At 43.6% G+C, this 21484-nt stretch overlaps 1 protein-coding gene across 1 annotated transcript; it reads left to right on the forward strand.

Annotated features, from left to right (window-relative positions):
• The first annotated feature begins 232 nt into the window (after positions 1–232).
• Positions 233–17357, forward strand: ZNF354C (zinc finger protein 354C). The gene is made up of 5 exons (XM_059416150.1): positions 233–556; positions 1967–2053; positions 7206–7332; positions 7783–7878; positions 12669–17357. Exons 2-5 carry the CDS (start codon positions 2021–2023, stop codon positions 14081–14083), a joined length of 1671 nt encoding a protein of 556 aa, XP_059272133.1. The 5' UTR covers positions 233–556; positions 1967–2020; the 3' UTR covers positions 14084–17357.
• The last annotated feature ends 4127 nt before the right edge of the window (positions 17358–21484 follow it).

Consider the following 21484-nt stretch of genomic DNA (forward strand, 5'->3'; position numbering starts at 1 on the left):
GGCGGATGCAGCCAGCCAGCACCGGGAGGACACCGTCCGCTCTACTAGTCAGCGCACCTTCGCGCTGCCGCGGACCTCCTGGGGCGGAGGGTGGGGTTGGGTGGGGGGACGGACAGCGGGTCCCGAGAGCTCGCAGCGGGAGGGAAAGGGCATCTCCCGGGGCTCGCCAGGCAGCCTTCTGGGAAATGTAGTCCGCGCGCGGCGGAGGCATGCCGGGAGTGGTAGTCCCGGGGCTCGCGGGATTGCGGGACGGCTCCAGGCCTTTCTCGGGCCGGTGGCGGAGGCGACCCCGGCTGCGCGGTGGCGGCCTGTCTGGGGCGGAGATCTGCCGGGGGTCTCTTCCGCGCGGCGGTGGAGCCAGCGCCTGTACCGGGCTGGGTGGGGGGCGCGGCGTTGGGTTTGGGAGCGCGGAGCCGGGAGGGGCCGCGCGCGGACCCCGGGAGACGCGGCGCGGCGCGGCCCGTGGGTCAGGGGCCAGTCCCCGCGGCCCCCGCGGCGGTGCGTTGCGGGCGTCGCAGCTCCGCGGGATACGCGCGGGGAGGGAGCGTCCTGCCAGGTGAGCTGGAGCGTCCCGGGACTGCTGCGGGCGGGGGTCGGGGGTGGGGGGCTGTCTTCTCGGAGACCTCTCTGGGATGGAAAAACAATAGCTCGTTCCCGCCGAGCGCGAGCACGCGGTGTGCCCGGCAGTGGGCCGGCGCCTTGGATGAATGAACTCATCTCATCCTTCGGGATTTATGCCCTGAAAAGTGGCTGCGCGCTGCCCCCAGTTTACAGACGGAGGAACGGGCAGAGTGGCCAGCTAATTTGCCACATTTAGCGAGGGCCCTGGGCCCGAACAAGGATTCCCTTCCTGCCCGTTACTGACCATTTTTGTTTCTCGGGCAGGTCGCTCCAACTCCCTAAGTTCTCAGCCTCCCTGGCATCTGCAAAATAGGGTAGCATTACTTTTTAGAGTCCTGGCAGGTTTAGAAAGAATACATGCCAAGCACCCCGGATTCTGGTGCGGAGGAGGTGTGCATCTTCGAGTGTCTGCGGTTACCCCTACAGTAGCTTCCCCAACCTCGCTGAGGTGCCCCAGCCCCAGATGACACCCCACACTCAGCTAGCCGAGCTCTCATGCCGGGTGCTGCTCCCCGAAGAGCCCTCGGGCAAACCCAGGCGGCCAGTGCAGGCAGCTGTGGCGGGGCCCTCCTCTGACACTGGTCTGGCTGTTCCAGGCCCCCTTTTCCTGTGTCCTCCCAGGTGGGGTTTGTGTGTGAGAAGCAGGGCTGTTTCCAGCTGGGTGCTCTCCCAGTAGACCCCTGTGGAATGTGTGTTTAGGAGGGGCTGCCAAGCAACAATCTGGGGTGCATCCCTGCCAGAGGGAGCGTTTTAAACACATTCCTGTGGGTGCGGTAAGATCGGGCCACAGGCAGGGGCGGGGGTGGGGCGAGGAAGGTTTTCGGGTTGTGTTATATCCGGGACCCATGCAGCACTCCAGGCAGGGGCCACTCAGGAAAAGCACCTGGGTGGGTCATGAGCAGAGAGAAAAGGCAGATGTGGACAAGTGCCTTTACTGTGGCTTTTTCTGGAAGGAAAGTGCTAGGTGGGGCAGGCTGACTGAGGATTGGCTGCGTGTGTTTGAAAGTGGCAGCCAGGGAAATTCATGTTCATCGTCGGTTTTACAGTGTGCTCGGTTTAAGGCTTCCCTAAGGCTAGGGAAATTTGCAGGCTGCTGAGTCACAGCTAGTAGACCTTAGGTGACAGTATAGCATCACCTTACAACAATTAGAATATCGTTAATGCAGGAAGATGGAGATGGGGTCTTAGGGCTTCATTGGCTTGGTAAGTACGTGGTTTACTTGGTCTGCATCTTTGATGTGCTGTGTCTTTGTTGGGACCCGGTAGACTTTACGGGTGGTCGGAACTTCCTCTCTCCCAGCCATCCTTCACACCACAGTTCCTCATGACACCTGTTCTTCTCCAGACCTACCCTGTCAGCGGTCTGCACTCCCTTGATAGGAAAACTGAGAAGGAAAGAATGGCCATGGATTTGCTGCCCACTAAGGTGACAGTAAGTGAAGTTTGTCTTTTTCATAAATTGTTTTCTGGGTTTAGAGATGGTGGAGGTGTTTCCATTCTTTGGGTACTTTTCTCTCCAGAGAAAACTGGGGGGTGGGGGGAATCTAGAGCTTTTTAAGTTTTCCCCAGGATGCAGGATTCATGGAGGGAGTGCTGTGGAATGTGCCTCCTCTGTCCCCAGGTCACTCTTAATTTACCCTAACCTCATTTGATGACCCAGGATTGAGTTAGCTCTGAATACATGTTTCTGGCTACAATAAACACTTGGTGCGCAGTATTGCATATTAGACAGTCTTTGTCGTCACAGAGGATATAGTCTCACTTGGAGCAAAGACATGGAAGGAGCAAAGACACCCTCAGCGAACATTTGTTAAGAAACCGACTATGCATGGGATGCTATACAGAGCATGGGAGTTAGAAAAAGGAAAGGCAGTATTTCTGTCTTCAGGGAGTTCTTGGCATTGACCTTAGGAAATGATTCAGTGTCCAAGAAGAGTCAGGAAAAGATCCTGGGTGTGGGATCATTTCAAGCTGGGACTGAAGGCCAGGGCTGCTGGTGGTAGGCATCCTGGAAGGAGCCCCGCTGAGCTTGGGCCCTGAGGCCAGCCCTGGAGAGGACAGAGGACTGGGAGTTCTGCGTCAGGCGTAGCTCTGACGGCATACTATGTACATGTCCTCCTTCTGGACCCGACTGATGTCTCTGTCTCTAAGTCTTGTCCCCTGTCTCCCCTCTTGGGCTCTTCTTGCTCTTTGCCCTTTTGACATCCATTTTCATTACCTTAACCTTCTAAAGATCTTTCCCAAATCTCTGAGGAGATTTGGGTAACAGCCTGAGGAGACTGGAGCTTTTCCCTAAAGATACAGTCTGTCATTCCCAAACTTTTAGGGAATTTTTCCCACATGGAGGTCACAGCTTTCGCCCAGTGCCAGCTCCTGTTCCTTCTGACTACCCCCAGGGTCATCTTCTGTGGATTTTCTGTTCTGCCATCCCCAAAGGCTCTGTTTTCACTGGCTGCTTTCCCCCAAAGTAGTGTTAGTTTACAGGTTACAAATGTGGACCCTGGAACTTGAGTTCTTAAGTTCATAACCGAGCTAGGGATGTGACCGTGGCAAGTTATTTTCCATGTGCATCATTTCCTCATTTGTAAGGGGATTAATAAAATGCTCAAATTAATAAAATGATCAAACCTTTTTTGATCTGTTCAGGAGGACTGAATATTTTTATTTTACCGGTGAGGAAGTTGAGGCATGGAGAAGCAAATAACTTGACCAAGGTCTCCCAGCTAGCCTTGACCCCAAACAAGGCCACCTATATAGTTAACATTAGGCTCCAAGAAAGTATATGTAAAATGCTGAGACCAGTGCATGGTGCGTATTAATGCTCAGTAAATGCTTGCTCTTACTACTGTTTTTTTATCATCATAAACAGCAACGGCATTATTTTAGGACTGCCAAATTTGGTAAGCCTCTTGCCATTAGCTTAGGCTTTGCTTTGATTCTTGAATGACAAGGAGACGGGTGTTTCAGGAAGCCAGAATGTAAAGAGCAGCAAAACTCAGTGCAGAGCAATATCTAGCAATGACCGGGCTGCTCTCTGCCCAGAGGGAGGGCTCTTCACTGTGCTTGGTGGTAGCTAAGGGAAGCTGGAGAGGAGGGTCTTTGGAACCCAGAGCCAGGTTTTTTCTTTTTTTGGCCACTTATTTACTGAAAACCAAAGATTTGAAAGCAAACAGAATAAGATGTTCGTATGAAATACAGAGCATCAGTGCCTAAATGCTTCTCATCAGAAACAATAGAATGACGTTTTATGTGAGAGAAAGAAAGAAAACCTCAACCCAGATTCTATAACCAACAAAAGTAGCCTTTAAGAATGAAGAGGGAGGGAAGTTCTTCGGGCTGAAAGGAAATAATGCCAGATGGGAGCTCTCATCTTGGCAAGGAAGTGAAGAGCTTTAGAAATGGAGGCTATAAATATAAATATAGACATACTTTTTCCTCTCAGTTTCTTTAAAATGTCTACGATTGTTTAGAGAAAAATATGCTGAATGATGGGATACAGTGCATATGACAGCCGTGGATCTAGAGTACATTTGTGTCTGGACCGGAAAAGCTCTGTCTTTATCTCTGAGGATGCCTGAGTGGATTATTTTTGACCCTGGGCACAATAAAGGCAGTGGATGTGTTGTTTAAGATCCCAGTGCCCCTGGCTACCCCCAGGGTCATCTTCTTCACTGACCATTGACAGCTGGCCTACATGGTTTGACAAGCCTTCCTTGATACACAAAAGGCCCCTGCTCAGAGTTTCCCCTCTGAGCTCTCCTGAATCTAAATTCCTTCTATAAAATCCAAGGACACGCCTCATCCGTGTGTGCAAATAAAGGGAGATTGCACATGGAACACCTTTCAGTCCTCCAGGGCCTCAGTGCACTCTGTATTGTTGCACTGTAGCCATTGCCTCCCTGAGTGTGCCTGGTGAGGTCTGGTGAGTCCTGTCAACTATCCCAAGTGAGAGCATCTTTGTAATAAGGACAGCATGAGGAAGGGGTAGTGGAAATTCCCATATACTCACACAGTTCTCGCGTTCTATGTGAAATCAAATGTTAGCTCTAACTAGACCATAAACTAAGAAGGTATATTATAATTCTCAGAGCAACCACTACGAATGCAAAGAGGTAGAGCTGAAAACTCAATGCACAAACTAAAATGAATCAAAAACATTTCAAAACAAATTCACACAGCCTGTTAAACGATGTAAGAGTACAGAGTAATAAACAAAAGATTTCTTTCCCATCCCTCCACAAACATGAAAGAATAATGAGGGTGGACAGCTGGTTGTAGTCTTCCAAATGTATCTGGATGGGTGGATGGATGGATGGATAGATAATTTTTCAACAACTATGGATTGTTTTGCAGCTCGATTTTTCATATGAATCAGCAGTGTATCAATGTCAAATTCCAAGGTCAGCCATATAGATCCACCTCATCCTATTTAATTGTTGTATATATATAAACCATTTTATGGAATCAGGGTCCTATCATTTGCTTATCCATTCCTTCATTAATAGATTTATAGGTGGTCTTTAGTTTTTCACCACTGTATTAGTTTCCTATTGCTCCTGTAACAACTTGCCACAATACAGTGGCTTAAAACCACATAAATGTCTTCTCCTGCAGTTCTGGAGGTCCAGAGGCTGAAATCAGTTTCATTGGCTTAACATCAAGTTCTTAGCATGGCTGGTTCTTTCTGGAAGTTCTTGGGGAAAATCTGTTTTCAGGCCTTGTTTGCATTTTTGGGTGGCAGCCTGCGTTCCTTGGCTTGGGGTCCTTTCATCCGTCTTCAAAGTGTATGACTTCAGTCTCTTTCTGTCCTCATGTCACTACCTTGTCCTCTTTTGACTGTGACTCCTCTTGGGTCCTAACAGGGACCACTGTGATTATACTGGATCCACCTGGATAATCAGGCTCTTCCCATCTCAAAATCCCTTAGGGGAGTCTGGGTGGCCCAGTCCATTAAGTGTCCAACTCTTGAGCTCAGATCATGATCTTGGGGTTATGAGTTCAAGCCTCAGACTAAGCTCCACGCTAGGCATGGAACCAACTAAAAGAAAAAAGATCTTCAGAGTCCTTTTATTTTTTTATTAAAAAAAATTTTTTAAAGAAAAAAACAGAAAGCATAAAGTAGAGGGTGGGGTGGTGGGCAGGCAGAGGGAGAGGGCGAATCTTTTTTTTTTTTTAAGATTTTATTCATTTATTTGACAGAGGGAGAGAGATCACAAGTAGGCAGAGCAGCAGGCAGAGAGGAGGGAAAGCAGGCTCCCTGCTGAGCAGAAAGCCTAATGTGGGGCTCCATCCCAGGACCCTGAGACCATGACCCAAGCTGAAGGCAGAGGCTCAACCCACTGAGCCACCCAGGTACCACGAGAGGGAGAATCTTAAGGAGACACCCTGCTTAGCATAGAGCCTGACATGGGGCTTGATGTCAATGATCCTGAGATCATGACCTGAGCTGAGATCAAAGAGTCAGACACTTAACCAACTGAGCCACCCAGGTGCCCCCAGAGTCCTTTTAGTCATATATGCATCTCACTATTATATATATAGTGATATAGTGTTCACAGGTTCATTACTCAGCCTACCACAACTGTTGGCATGTAAGTAGAGTTCCAGTGAACATCCTTGAACAAATATCCCTATCCAGTTGTGTGAGAATTTCTTATAGTCGAATCCTAAAAGTAGAATCACAAGGTCAAAATGTGTCATTTTCCGTGTTCCAACCCTTTCATACAAGAGTTGGCATCTGGCCAACCTCTGCTTTGGGGTATAATGGGGTTCTCTTGCAAGAATTTCCTTCTCTCATAGTTCCCTTTGGCACCTGTGTAGTCTTGCAGGTCCTTTACATCTTTTTTGTCTCCACAGACTGTGGAAACCCGTGTGACAGACGTATAGCTTAGACTATAGCTCTTAGACAGTATAGCTCTGTCTGCCTGAATTCAGTTTTAATCTCCACCAATTTCTAACAGAATTACCTTGGGAGGTGACATCACCTTTTGAGATGTTTCTTCATCTGCAAAATGATTTAATTATAGCATCTTCTTAATAGGATTTCTCTGAAACTCAGCGAAGATACTGTGTACAAAGCTCCTGTCATAGTCCCTAACATACAAGTACCCAGTAAACAAGAACTAATGATATTCTTACAATTTGCTTTACAGCTCAGAAATTCCTTTTCATTTCTGTTCTGCTAATGGCATTTCCACAGTTTTATGGCCTTGCTCTAAGTGTATTCTGATCTGCACCCCCGCCCCCCACCCTACTTTCATTTAATTTGGATTTTGAGTGAGAGGGAGGTGAATGTACGTGCTCAGTTACTCTGACAGGTCCCAGGCTGAGATTGAAATTCCCCGTTGGCAGGGGCAGCCTTTACCCCCCCACCCTCCCAGAACGTGGCCCACAGTGGGTTCCCAGTAGATATTTGTGACCTAGTTGCTGGGTGGTCCCCAAAATAACATAAAAAGTTAAGGTGAAATACTTTGAATCCTGGGACATTTTCAGGATTGGTTGCTACACATCCCCACACCAGCCCTGTACCTACTGAGCAGTGGAGAAGCTGGTCCCACTGAGAAGGAATGGATTTCCCGTTGCAGGAGTCTGTGACATTCAGGGACGTGGCCGTGCTCTTCAGCCAGGATGAGTGGCTGCACCTGGACGCCACACAGAGAACCCTGTACCGGGAGGTGATGCTGGAGAACTACGGCACCCTCGTCTCGCTGGGTAAGGAGGCTTGTCTATAAGGAAGAATCTGCCAGGGGAGCCGCCTCTTTGGGGTTCAGAGTCTGCAGCTTCTCCTCTGCCGTGCCCCTGGAGAAGGACGAATCTCTGTGAAGTAGAAAGTGTGTGTTTGATGTCAGGCCACCCTTCACGCTGTGCTCTTCTCCTTCCTCTGGCTTCCTCCCACCCCGCCTCCTGACCCCTGTTCTCATCCAATTCTTGGGTCCCCATTTAGTGTCTGAGAAACTTACAGGACTCCCATGTTAGAGACATTCATAGCTGGGGGCCCCCTATTGTTTGTGAACCGAGCCCTGCCTCCTGCTCCATCCCTGAGAGCCCGGGACCCTCAGAAGTGCTGGTGCTGCCTGCTCTGCCTCCCTTCTCTGCACTGTGAGCTCTGGGGTTGCCCTTCAAGCCCCCCCGTTCCAACCCCGTTCCTTTCCTCACGAGCAGGGATTCCGTGCTCAACACCGAAGGTGATCTGCCAATTGCAACAAGGAGAAGACCCCTGCCTGGTGGACAGGGAACTTCCTCAAGATGCTTCTCTAGGTGAGTAAGTGTCCAGGAAATGGGCTCAGGGTGTTTTGTACATGAGTCCACCATGAGGAAGCAGTGCTGGGAGAACTTGCCTGGAAACTATGAGCCTAGGCCTCCTGACTGGAGGCTCTGTGGTTGTGATGGTATTCTTGGCTCAAGAAAGCCCTTGTGTAGACCTCTTTCTTCTCCTCCTTAACACTCCACACATTCTCAACCTCTTTTCCTTTCCTGTGGCTTCACTCCCTCCCTGCTGCCATCTTGGCCTGTTGGCTTTCATGGATTTCTTCCCATCTGCCTTTACATGCATTCATGCTTGGCAGATTTTAAATACTTTACACCTTCTGTCTCGAATTCTTTGCAATTTCTTTCACCAACCACATATTTCAGAGTTGTCAGTGCTCCCGTGTCTCTGATTTCTTAGCTCAACATTTCCCTTTTATCTTCAGGGAGATTGGGCTCTCCTATCCCACTGTTAGAGGCAACCAGCTCTCCTTTACCACTGTAGCCTTTCCTGCCCAGGGGTTGGAACCATCTGGTTCCTACAACGGACCAGATGGTAAATAGTTTGACTTGGGAACCGGGGGCCTCTACTGCAACCCTTTAACTCTCTATCCGTAATGCAGACGCAGTCAGAGATAGTGGTACCTGGATTGGTGTGGTGGCCTTCCAGCAACAGCAGCTGGAGTTGGTCCCAAGATCTGTAGTGTACACATTCTCTTCTAGTCCTGGCTAGTCTCACTGGTCTTTATCCTAAAACTGTAGGTGGTTAGAGCTGGAGGATCACTTGAAGATGGTCAAATTTAGATATCCCTCTTTATATTTTCAGAATAAACAGCGCATCATCAGAGGTTATAAAATGTTTACAGAGTCAAAGAGCTAAAAAGCAGTGACAGAAACCTAGATCACCTTTCTCATTTCTGTTCACCGTGTTACATGGATTTGCAATATTTTCCTTCTGTCTTTGTGGTTTGGCCTTTAACCTATGATTCTTGCCTTTATGGGCTTTTTTTTTTTAAAGTTTTTTTTTTTTTGTTTCACAAATACTTTTCATCTTTATTAAAATACATTTATCTCCAAAAAGTTAGTGAGTAGTGAGTAGTACAGGATAGCACTTAAGATCTTGGTTTGAATTTAGACATTCCTAAGCTCCCGTTACTGATGCCATGGCTCACAAGTGCTCTGTGCTGCAGGAAAGTTACCCACCCTCTCTGAGCCTTGTTCTCTTCTCCCGATCTCTGCTCCATCCACAGAGCAATCTTTTTGAAACTCAGGTGTATTAATCCTGTCCGTTAGAAGAACTCATTGCTTCTCAGTTATGCAACCTTAAACCTACTTCATAGCCTGATCCCTTCCATGCCAGCTCATGTTCCCGCCAAACCTGCACACTCATTACATTTGTGTATCAGTCCTTCTTGGAGTACCACCTCCATCTTGTCCCCTGGGAACCCTCTTACCCTACAAGACCCACCTGTCCACCTGACCTGTAGGTTTTCCTTATTTCTCCTGCTTCCCAGTCACCATTCATTCCTCAGTCACTCGCATTCATATGCCGCTTTCTCCATGTCTCAAACGCATCCGTGACAGCATCTTCCCTAGTGAATTATAGTTCCTTCGTTATTATTTATTTTCTTAATTGGATTGTATATATTTAAGGAAGAGACCAGGTCTTTCTTTGAATTCTGTGCCTGTGGCATCAAATATCCTGCATTTGAATTTAATTGAGCTGCCTTGATGATGAACTCAGTGCTGATGAGGCTCAAAATTAAAAACTCGGTGCAGTCTTGGGGCCCCTGGGTGGCTCAGTTGGTTAAGCATCTGCCTCCGGCTCAGATCATGATCCCAGGGTCCTGAGATCGAGTCCCGTGTCGGGCTCCCCCTGCTGCTTCTCCCTGTCTTTTTGCCTGCCTATCTCTCTCTCTCTCTCAGATTAATAAACAAAATCTTTGAAAAAAAAAAAAAAAAAGATGACTACGGCAGCTGCATCATTGCTCAGCTTCCACTCTAACCTCGCTCTGGTCCAAGCTGCCCACTCTACCAAATATGACCACTTCATCTTATTATTACCTGCCAAAGAGCATACAACACCTGTATTATTCTTCTGAGTTCCTCAGCCCATTGTTCAGGAACTCTGTGCTCAGCCTCATCCTGTTGAATAAAAATGTTAATTAATTCCGGCCTGGATTTCCTTCTTTACTCAATAAGCGTCCCCTAAATAGGTTTACTTACCCCCATATGACTTTGCTCAGGCCTCATTTCTGACGCACAGGGTCTTCTTTTCTTGTTCTGCTGAAACCCATCCCCCTCTTTATTATCCACCTTCCTTCATAAAATCACTCCCTGCTAATACTGTCGATGCTGGTGTCTTGGTTCTCTGACTCTCAGACCTGAATTGTACATTTGAGGCTTCTCATGCCAAGGGGAAACAAGCTATTCCTGTCCAGTCATGTCTTTGTTTCATGTTATCCTTGCTGATTATTCAGTCTTTGTTCAATAAATGACTGATTAGGTTTCAGGAATCCAGCATGAGAGAAGACCTCATTTTTAAAAATTTATTTATTTATTTTTAAAGATTTTTCTTTATTTATTTGACAGACCACAAGTAGGCAGAGAGGCAGGCAGAGAGAGAGGAGGAAGCAGGCTCCCCACTGAGCAGAGAGCCCGATGCGGGGCTCAATCCCAGGACCCCGGGATCATGACCTGAGCCGAAGGCAGAGGCTTTAACCCACTGAGCCACCCAGGCTCCCCAGAAGACCTCATTTTTGAGGTCACGTGCCTTTCTTGATTTTTCCAACTCACTCTGCCCATTCATGCATTATCTTTTTATTTTTTTATTTTTTATTTTTTAAAGATTTTATTTATTTGTTTGACAGAGAGTGATCACAAGTAGATGGAAAGGCAGGCAGAGAGAGAGGAGGAAGCAGTCTCCCTGCTGAGGAGAGAGCCCGATGCTTGATGCCAGGACCCTGGGATCATGACCTGAGCTGAAGGCAGAGGCTTTAACCCACTGGGCCGCCCAGGGGTCCCATGCATTATCTTTTTAATGTAAGACATTCTAATTGTGTACTTGTCGTGTGCACAGTAAGGGACGAGGAAATAACCGTAAGACGTATCCACTATTCTCCCTGAATAAATACTTGAATTATTTTCAGGTTTCATAAGCATATATATTAGTAAAATGATAGAATATATAAGTAAAGCACGTTGTAAAATTATAAAAAAGAGGTGGCTAATTTAGGCTTTACTAGTTAAATTTCTTTAGAAAAACAAGATTAGAGTATTTTTTTTTTTTAAAGATTTTTATTTATTTATTTGACAGAGAGAAATCACAAGTAGGCAGAGAGGCAGGCACAGAGAGAGAGAGAGAGGAGGAAGCAGGCTCCTTGCTGAGCAGAGAGCCCGATGCGGGACTCGATCCCAGGACCCTGAGATCATGACCTGAGCCGAAGGCAGCGGCTTAACCACTGAGCCACCCAGGCGCCCTAGAGTATTTTTATACAGATTTAGTGCATGTGTGTCTTCTTCCTCTTACTATTTGATTTTAATAAAATACATTTTATTACTAAAACTCAGTGGGTCTTATTAACATACATAACCTAGTTCTACTTTTATTATTTAAGTACATACAAAGACCTAGTTTTGCTTTAAAAGATTTTATTTATTTGACAGAGAGAGATCACAAGTAGGCAGAGAGGCAAGCAGAGAGAGAGAGAGAGAGGAGGAAGCAGGTTCCCTGCCTAGCAGAGAGCCTGATGCAGGACTCGATCCCAGGACCCTGAGATCATGACCTGAGCTGAAGGCAGAGGCTTAACCCAGTGAGCCAACCAGGCAGCCCCAAAGACCTAGTTTTAATGTATTTTCAGTTATGGATTGATTAAAAGAGAGCCAGATTTTAACCCACACTTCCTTAGAATCAGCTCAAACTAAACCCTTTCACTTACCGTCTGGTCTGAGCTTGCACCCTGGGTGTATTACAGATCGCTGGGACATATTGACTCATTTCATGCAGACTTTCATTCATGTAAAGAGATTACTGCCAAGGTTAATCTTCTGGTTGCCACTTACTAGAAGAGACAAATATATCTGTTTCTCCTCAGGATCAAATAGGAAGGAGAGAAGTGATGGCAGGGTGTCTCATGTCACAGACTATGATATGAAATCATATTCACATACAGATTTCACAAAACTTAAAATACTGCAGAGATTTTAAAATTAATGTGTATAAAATTTTGGCGAAAGCATGGTGGAAAACATAATAAAAGCCGCATGTGAATAGAAAGGAGAAAACGGGGCACCTGACTGGCTCTGTTGGGGGAGCGTGTGACTCTAGATCTCGGGGTTGTGAGTTAGAGCCCCACACTGGGTGTAGACATTCCTAAAAAAAATAAGTAAACCTAAAAAGAGAAAATAAAGACAAGTTACCTGCTTCGTGGCTCCTTACACAGAGTAGGAAATAATTAACTGAAGTATCCTACGGTATCCAGCTGAAGCGTACGAGCTGACATTTTTCTGTAGCTTCATCCCTTCTGCTCAACCAGTTCTTATCTCTGTATTTACTTCTCTCAAGTTGCAAGTCTCTTCGTTTTCAGCGTTCATTTGTCCGCTGTACCCTCCCAAACCACTTCTTCCCCTCTTCACCTCTCTTTCCATCTCGTCTGGTTTTTACCCAGATGCAGGTCCATATTTGAGATCAAAAGAGGTTTCAGAGCTCTTTTGTATGTACTATTACCAATTTTTTCATTCCACTGACGCAGGTCTGTCTCTCCCAGTAGAGGTGCCATCATTATGCTTCTGACTTGTTCCAGGTCTCAAGGCTCAGATGGAAATGGAAGCCTTGCCTCCCAGACAAGGCATTTCTAGAGAAGAAACATCTCAGGGAATAATAAAGAAGAGGTCCATTCAGTGTGGTGACTGGGACACCAATTTTGGGCAGACTTTTGAATTTGAGAGCAGGACAGGACAGGAGCAGCAGAAGAAATCTCTTAGGCAAATGGTGACCTCCCACAAAAAAACCATGAGTGGAGAAGTAAAGCAGACAAGTCTTGAATTGGGGAAAGGCTTACTTATAAATACAATTCTTGGTACACAGCAGAGTGTTCCTATCGAAAAGATACCCAATATCTATTACACCTTTGGGAAAGATTTTAAACAGAATTTTGACCTAATGAGATGCTTCCAGATTTACCCAGGAGAAAAACCTCAGACTTGTCATGAATGTGGGAAAAGCTTCACGCAGCGTCTCCATCTGATTGAACACCAGAGAATTCACACTGGTGAGAAACCCTACAGATGTGATGAGTGTGGGAAAACCTTTAGCCATAGATCCTCCCTTCTTGCCCATCAGAGAATCCACACGGGAGAAAAACCTTACAAATGTAATGAATGTGAGAAAGCGTTCAGCAGCAGTTCAACCCTGATCAAGCATCTGAGGGTACACACAGGAGAGAAACCCTATCGCTGCAAGGAATGTGGGAAAGCCTTCAGTCAGTGTTCTACTCTCACCGTACATCAGAGAATTCATACCGGCGAGAAACTCTATAAATGTGCCGAATGTGAGAAGGCCTTCAATTGTAGAGCAAAACTTCATAGACACCAAAGAATCCACACAGGGGAGAAACCCTATAAATGCAGTGAATGTGGGAAAGGTTACAGCCAGTTTGCATCCCTGGCTGAACACCAGAGGCTTCATACCGGGGAGCAGCTGTGTAAGTGCCTGGAATGCGGGAGAACCTTCACACGTATCTCAACCCTTCTCGAACACCAGCGAATTCATACTGGCCAGAAACCCTATCAATGTAACGAGTGTGGGAAAACCTTCAACCAGTATTCCTCCTTCAGTGAACATCGTAAAATTCACACCGGGGAAAAGCTCTATACTTGTGGAGAATGTGGGAAAGCCTTTGGTTGCAAATCCAACCTGTACAGGCATCAGAGAATTCACACGGGAGAGAAGCCCTACCAGTGTAATCAATGTGGGAAGGCCTTCAGCCAGTATTCATTCCTCACTGAACACGAGAGAATCCATACCGGGGAGAAACTCTACAAGTGTATGGAGTGTGGGAAGGCCTATAGTTACAGATCAAACCTGTGCAGACACAAGAAAGTTCACACAAAAGAAAAACTCTATAAATGGAAGGACTATGGGAAGCCATTTATCTACAGTTCTTCCCTTACTCAGTATCAGAGATTCCTTAGAGCAGATAAGCCCGGTGAAGTTTAATTCTTCTCTCAAATAATTCAAGACTCCTTATTGGAGAATAATAAATAGGGCACAGATTCTGGATTAGATTTTTTTATTTTTACTGATGGAGAAAATATGCTAGTTCCCACTACGTAATGGTGAAATTGATCAGTGGGATTATGAAGAGCACTGATTTGTCAAATTTTCTAAGTACCATTAAATGCTAATAAGGTTTCTAAGAACATAGACCTTTTTTTTTAGTTCATGGAAAAAAACATAAAAGGCCTAACTTAAAAAAAAAAAAAAAACCATGAAAATAATGGAATATACGTTTTGTTTCTTTCTTTAAAGTTTATTCCCTTTCTAAGAGCAAGCTTCAATATGAATTTTCTTTTAGATTAGTCATTGAGTTAATGTGAATAAGTGTGAAGCTTTATTTGCTAAAATGGCACGCAAGCATAGGACATGCTCTCTTCCATAAAGAGAAATTCAAGGTAAAAAGGAATTCTTTAAATTCAAATTCTCACGTGGAAATAATCACTTTTTATGAACTGCCTCAGCAGCAGGTTGTATATATAAATATATGTATGTGGACATAGGACATACAGACATATATATATAAACATGTAGCTTTAGAATACATGTATATTTTTTCCAAAAGTCCCTGATGATTAAAAAGTGTGGTTTCATTAATTTAGAATTTAGTTTGGGGAATTAAAAATTTGCCCAAATGGGATCTCTTTTCCTTTTCCTTATATATTTCTTAATTGGACATGATCTGACACTCCCAAATAGAGTTCTAGGATAGTATTCTAGAAAGTGTAGTGAACTAAAGCAAGGGAGACTGTCAGGCAAATACTCTCTTACCTGTTGCAGAAGGTACCTATTTGCAGAATCTGACTCTACACCTGGTAGCTCATTAGAGCCAGGAGGAATTTTCACTTAGTTTATGTATAGCTTTTCATTTTACTAATGAAATTGAGCTTATTGGGCAGAGTCAAGGCTAGAATCTTAAGTTTTCAGCTCTGCTTTTCTATGGTAATTATAGATACGAATTATAATCATTGGCTTCCAACCTCAAGCCCCGAGAGTACTATTCACTATTTGTTTTGTAAACTGATTGGGCATAATTGCAGTAATTTAATCAGTTTTATTTCTTTGTTTGCTCGGATCCCCCTAACTGCAATGTCAGTCTTGTTCTTTTTCTCCTGTGTTCCTAATTATACCTGCTTTTACAATAACTATACATAAATCCTCAGACTCAGCTGAGGTCCAGATGGTGAAATAGCTTTTGGGGTTTTCATGTAGAAGGTTGCCTTTTCTTTTGTTTCTGTTATATTCATCTTCTAGGAATCCTTTTGTGTAAAGTGATATGTGAATATTTTGAATATTATTGTTAAACATTCTAGTCTTCAGTTAAAATTGGCTTTCCAAACATTTTCCATATTTTTAACATACATTGCATTTTACCCTGGGCCCACTTCCCACTATTTTATGTCTCACTTTCACCATTGGTATCCTTTAAAAAAGTGTTTTGTTTTGTTTTTTTTTAAGATTTTATGTATTTATTTGACAGAGAGAGATCACAAGTAGGCAGAGAGGCAGGCAGAGAGAGGAAGGGAAGCAGGCCCCCTGCTGAGCAGAGAGCCCGACGCGGGACTCGATCCCAGGACCCTGAGATCATGACCCGAGCCGAAGGCAGCGGCTTGACCCGCTGAGCCACCCATGCACCTCTAAAAAAGTGTTTTAATAAAAGGAGCTAGAACCTTCTGTCTGAGAAAGGTTTTAGAATTAAATGCAGGCATTCAGCATAGCATATTTCTTGACCTGCCTTAGCTCACTTGAAAATATCTTTTTATATATTTAAGTATATTTACAAGGACATAAACTTTTAAAAGACCTCAGTGTTTAACACTGGACAGAGCCATTTGCAAGATATTCTAGAGAAGAACATTTGATAACCCAATAGCAAAGAGAATGCTTAGTACCCAGATTTTGGTTTCTAAATGCTGTTCACCACTAAAAGGAACCTGGGCTCATTGGGATAATGGCTGATTCTATATATGGAGCAGGGAAAGTAGAAGATGTGTCTGAGGTATCTCCTTATGAAACAAAACAAAAAGATAGCACTTCAAGAATAAGCACTCAAAGGATAATGTCAGAAGGACATGGGAGCCAACTTGAAGGTGCTCTCACTGGTCAAATTTAAGATAATTTAAACATCAAATATAACAGTCACTGTAATTAGTTATAACATGCTAAGTAAAAATGAGACCATAATGAAAAAGATAAAGAAAAGGAAAGCTCTCTATAAGCTAAACTGAAGAATGCCATCTTTTAACTGGAATGAGAGTTTCAGAAAAAATCACCATTTTATAATCCTTCATGTAATTAAACTAGGCAAATTCAATGGCTGATAAGCCCATTAGGTGAAAAAAATATTTAAGGAACATTATATGGTGTCAAAGGTCACAGATACCAATTACAAATCTAATAGATCTGGAGAAACCAAGTTTCACTACTAGTGGGACAATCTGACATGATGTGGCTCCTGATGGGATGCCTTATGAGGTGCACATGATAATCTGTGACATATTCTTGCCAAGAGTGTTTGATGAAAATGTAATTAAACCTCTTATCCAGATTTATGTTCCTGTTTATAAGAAAGACAAGAGATAGAGGAACAAGTTGAATTCCATGAAGAGGAAATAGACAGACCCAAAGTTTGAGACTCCATACAAGACAACTGCTCTGGACTCTTCAAAAAGCCAACGTAGTAGAACAAAAGAGACTTCTAGATTAAGGCACTCAAGAGTCATAAGGTGTGATCCTTAGTTGGCTTCTGATTCAGAAAAACTAGAGCAACTATAAAAGACATTTGGGAGGGGATTCTTGGGGAAGTATGAGGATGGAATGGGTTTTAGATAATGTCATATGTTTAATTTTCCTAGAAGTGATGATGGTATTGAGGTATTTAGGATGATGCTCTTATTCTTAGGAGATGCATGTAAAAGTTTTCAAGTTTGAAAAGTCATGATGTCTGCAGCACATTTTCAGGTAAGTACATAAAAAATTAGGTGTTGTGGAAAATTAGTCAACTTTGTGGAGGATATAGAGATGTTCATTGGTCATCCTTTACATTTTTCCATATGTTTAGAATTTTAATTAAAAAATTGAGGCAAAAAGTGATTGCATAATGTGATGAATATGAAGCTTCCAGTCAAAATTTTTCCTTTGTACTCACATAAATTTCCTGTTTGACAATTTATCTCCTGGGGATGTAATCATTGGAAATAAAATAATTTTTGGTTTATTCTTATTCCACTTTATTTTTCAATGTGGGGCTTGAACTCACAACCCTGAGGTCAAGACCTGAAATGAGATCAAGAGTTAGATGCTTAACTGACTGAGCCACCCCGGTGCCCTGTTCTGTTCCAGTTTAAATGGAGTATGCATCTGCCATCTTGTCTCCCCCCAAATGTAAATAAAAACCCTAGAGATGGAGCAGCCATTTGAGAACCCTGACTAGTATGGTAGAAGACAGATTTAAGAAGAAAACCAGAATTTGAAGTAAGAGCACTCTGGTATTTTCAGACATTCTTATGGCAAGAACAGTGGTGGTAAGCAGGCCTCTAAACATTTGAGGGTGGGGAACCCTTATCTCTGTTCAGAGCCACTACTTCCCTGCCACTTGGGTCTGGACGTAAGTATCCCATGGGAGCTGGAATGTGTCAGGTTCACCACCTGAAAAAGAAAGTATGTGAGCCAAGATTCAGTCCTGATCTGGACCTAGAGTCTCATAATATTCAAAATGTCCAGGATATAATGCAGAACTGCACAAAATATAAAAGTCATAAAAATTCCTACATTCTAGGAAAAGGACAACAGACACTATCCTGAGGTAACATGGATGTTGGAATTATAGAGTATTACAACAGCATTTCAAAAAGCATGACCATTCTTGAATGGAAACTTTAAATGTCCCAGGAGGAAAATAGATAATGTTAAAAGAAAAGGGGAGGGGGAACCAAGTGGATATTTTAGAACTGAAAAATAACCAAGTTTACAAAAAACACTGGAAGAACTCAGTACCAGAATACAGATGACAGAGAAAAGAGTGAACCTGTAGAATTATATTCTACACATATTATCCAAACTGAACAAGAAAGAGAAACAAATACACATCTCACTGATTGGGGGGAGGGTAACAAAATTAAATACCCATTTATGATAAAAACTCAGAAAACTAGAAATAAAGGAGAAATCAACCTAGTAAAGGGCTTCTACCAAAACCCAACAATGAACAACATGCTTAGTGGTAATCAACTGAATGATGTTAAGGTCAGGAACAAGTTCATGTGTCCACTCTACACACTCCTATTCAACTTTGTAGTGGAAATCCTTGCCAGTGCAATCAGGCAAGAAAAAGGAATGAAAGGTATTTGGTTTAGAAAGGAAGAAATAAAATGGTCTTCATTCAGATGTTGAAATTGTTCACTAAGAAAACCCCAGGAAATCAACAAAGATGCTCTTAGAACACTAAGCGTTAAACCAGGAGTTTAACAAGGTCACAAGAAACTAGGTTAGCATACAAAAATTAGTGTCCCTATCTATGTAGTAGTTGTTGGGGTCGATTCCACAGTAAAACATGTTAACCCCCTGGGCCTGCCTGGGCCTACTTAGCCATAGTGACTCCATGTTGCCTAGGTAGACATTTTGTTGTCTAGAAAAGTTACTGCTCTCAGTTCCAGGTAACTGTTACTAAAACACAACACCTAAAACAAGGTAACTTACTAAAACACACACCTAAAACAAGGCCAATTCCAGGTAACTATTACTAAAACACATACCTAAAACAAGGCCATTGGTAACCGTTACTAAAAAACACAGGTAGGAGACATCCAGTCAGCCAAAGCCACATATGCAGATGTCTGTGATTGTGCCCTATAAAAACTAGCCTGTAAGACCAAGGGGCGTCGCTCTCTTCGGAGGTGGCCCTGGCCGGTCAGTCTGACTTCTAATGCTTGGCATAGAATAAAGCTTTACATAACTTTCACTTTGTCTCAGCCTCATTTCCCTGGCCAGTCAGTCTAACTTCTAATGCTTGGCATAGAATAAGGCTTTGCATAACTTTGTCTCAGTCTCGTTCCTTTGATAACGGACCCAACATAGAGATGAACAATTAGAAAAAAATTCAACAAGCTACTCCATTTGCAATAACTCCAGAAGGAAAAAAGAGACGATTTGGCAAATGTGTGGCATCTCTATGTTGAAAACTATGAAATGTTGGTGAGTAACATCAAAGAAGGCCTAAACATGTGGAGACACATGCCATGTTTACAGATCAGAAGACGTCATATAGTTGTTAATTCTCATCAGCTTAATCCATAGATTTAAAACAATTCCAGTAAGAATTTCAATAGGAATTTCTCTAGATAGAGCCAAGCTTATTCTAAAATTTATGTGGAAAGGCAAAGGAAGTAGAGCTGCCAAAGCAATATTGAAAAAGCAGAATAAAGTCAAAGGTCTTGAAATAATGGACTTCAATTCTTATTACACCCAGATGAGCTGACAGCACATTTTCATTCATACCATTGAGATACCCTAAACCAATGAAAACTGTCTCATCTGTCTATGTTTCTAGTGAGGGACGGTCATTATTCTACCAAGAAGTTCCCATGTTGGGTCCCTGGCAGTTAGTTACTTAAGGCCAGAAGGTGTCTCACCTGTATTGCTCCGTCTTTCTGCATCTTCTGGTGAACCCTAGTTCTGCGATTCCATATCCCAATTCTTGCTCTTCCCTCTTTTAGGAGGGATATAGAAGACTGCGGCAGAATAAGCAAGAATAAGCCTTTTCGGAATGAATGCAGAGCAAAACCAACTCTTTCCCCTGTAATTAGCAGCTAGGAAGTCCTGCTGTCAATGATGACAAGATTTGTGTGATGCACACCAAATGGGGCTGCTGGCGGCTGCTTCTCTTTTGTCCTGCTGGGAGACTGGCTTGTAGAGAGATTAGTGTGCTTCATATGTTTGTGGTGGCCCTGTTTGCTTTGCTAGCTTTGTACTGCTCTCTGTTGCTCCAGCCAATTCCTTAGTTCTTTCTTTCTTCAACCACAGAATCACATTTCCTGCACTGAATGGACAGAAAATTTAAAGCCTTTCTTTATATGTTAAATACAACATGTTCAACAAAAGTCCCTGGTGTTGAAGGAGCTTAAACTGGAAATAGGTCCTGAAAACTGAGACTGGGATCAAGGTTGAACTACCTCTCAAGGGCAGGGGAAACCATATTCATCTTGGAAAAAGCTGCTCCTTCTGGAAAGGAAGTTGGTTCCTTAGGGTCAGCACCACGTTGCCCCTACAGGACAAAGGCAAGCTGCCCCAAGCTACAACCAGTGGAGAGGTGAAAGCAAGCCATGATAAAACCCAGGCAAGAATCTGCTTTCAGAGGAAAAGAAAGGCAGCATCCCCTGTACCTGTCCTGGGTCTGGGATCTCAGCACTGCAGAAAGTATAGTGGGACATGCTGTCCCAAGCAAGGAAGCTGTGTCTTCATCCTGAGCTCTACCCCTGTGAAATGTCCTCTTGCTCTGGAACAAGTATGGCTCTTCAACCAAAGGTTCAAAACAGTATGATGAGATATAAGGAACTACATTTACATCATCACAAGAATTGATGAATGTTGAAAGGGTTGAAATGGGTTGTTTCTGAAATTGTCATGAGACATATATTTCAATAATGACTTGAAAGTTATGCATTAATTAGAGTCCTATAGAATGTTTCTATAGTCTGCAAGTTTGGAGGGGTAGACAGTAAACATTTTAGGCTTTGTGGACCAAGAAGCAAGTTCAGCGATGTTATGTAGGTACTTGTATGACGAAAGAAATTTCCATACATTTTTAACAAAAAAATTAAAATATAACAATGGAGTAATTTTTTTTTTCTTGTAGTACAGGTCTACTACTGAGATTAGAAATCTTTTCTGGGCGTGGGAGGATAACTATTTTGCTTAAAGTTAATGTTCCCCTTCCTACACTGTTGGTGGGAATGCAAGCTGGTGCAACCACTCTGGAAAACAGCATGGAGGTTCCTCAAAGAGTTGAAAATAGAAGTACCCTATGACCCAGCAATTGCACTACTGGGTATTTACCCTAAAGATACAAATGTAGTGATCCGAAGGGGCACCCAAATGTTTATAGCAGCAGTGTCTATAATAGTCAAACTATGGAAAGAACCTAGATGTCCATCAACAGATGAATGGATAAAGAAGAGGTGGTATATATACACAATGGAATACTATGTAGCCATCAAAAGAAACGAAATCTTGCCATTTGCAACGACATGGATGGAACTAGAGGGTATCATGCTTAGTGAAATAAGTCAATCGGAGAAAGACAATTATCATATGATCTCCCTGATATGAGGAAGTGGAGATGCAACA

Source organism: Mustela nigripes, chromosome 12 (assembly GCF_022355385.1).
Source record: "Mustela nigripes isolate SB6536 chromosome 12, MUSNIG.SB6536, whole genome shotgun sequence".
Taxonomy (NCBI): domain Eukaryota; kingdom Metazoa; phylum Chordata; class Mammalia; order Carnivora; family Mustelidae; genus Mustela; species Mustela nigripes.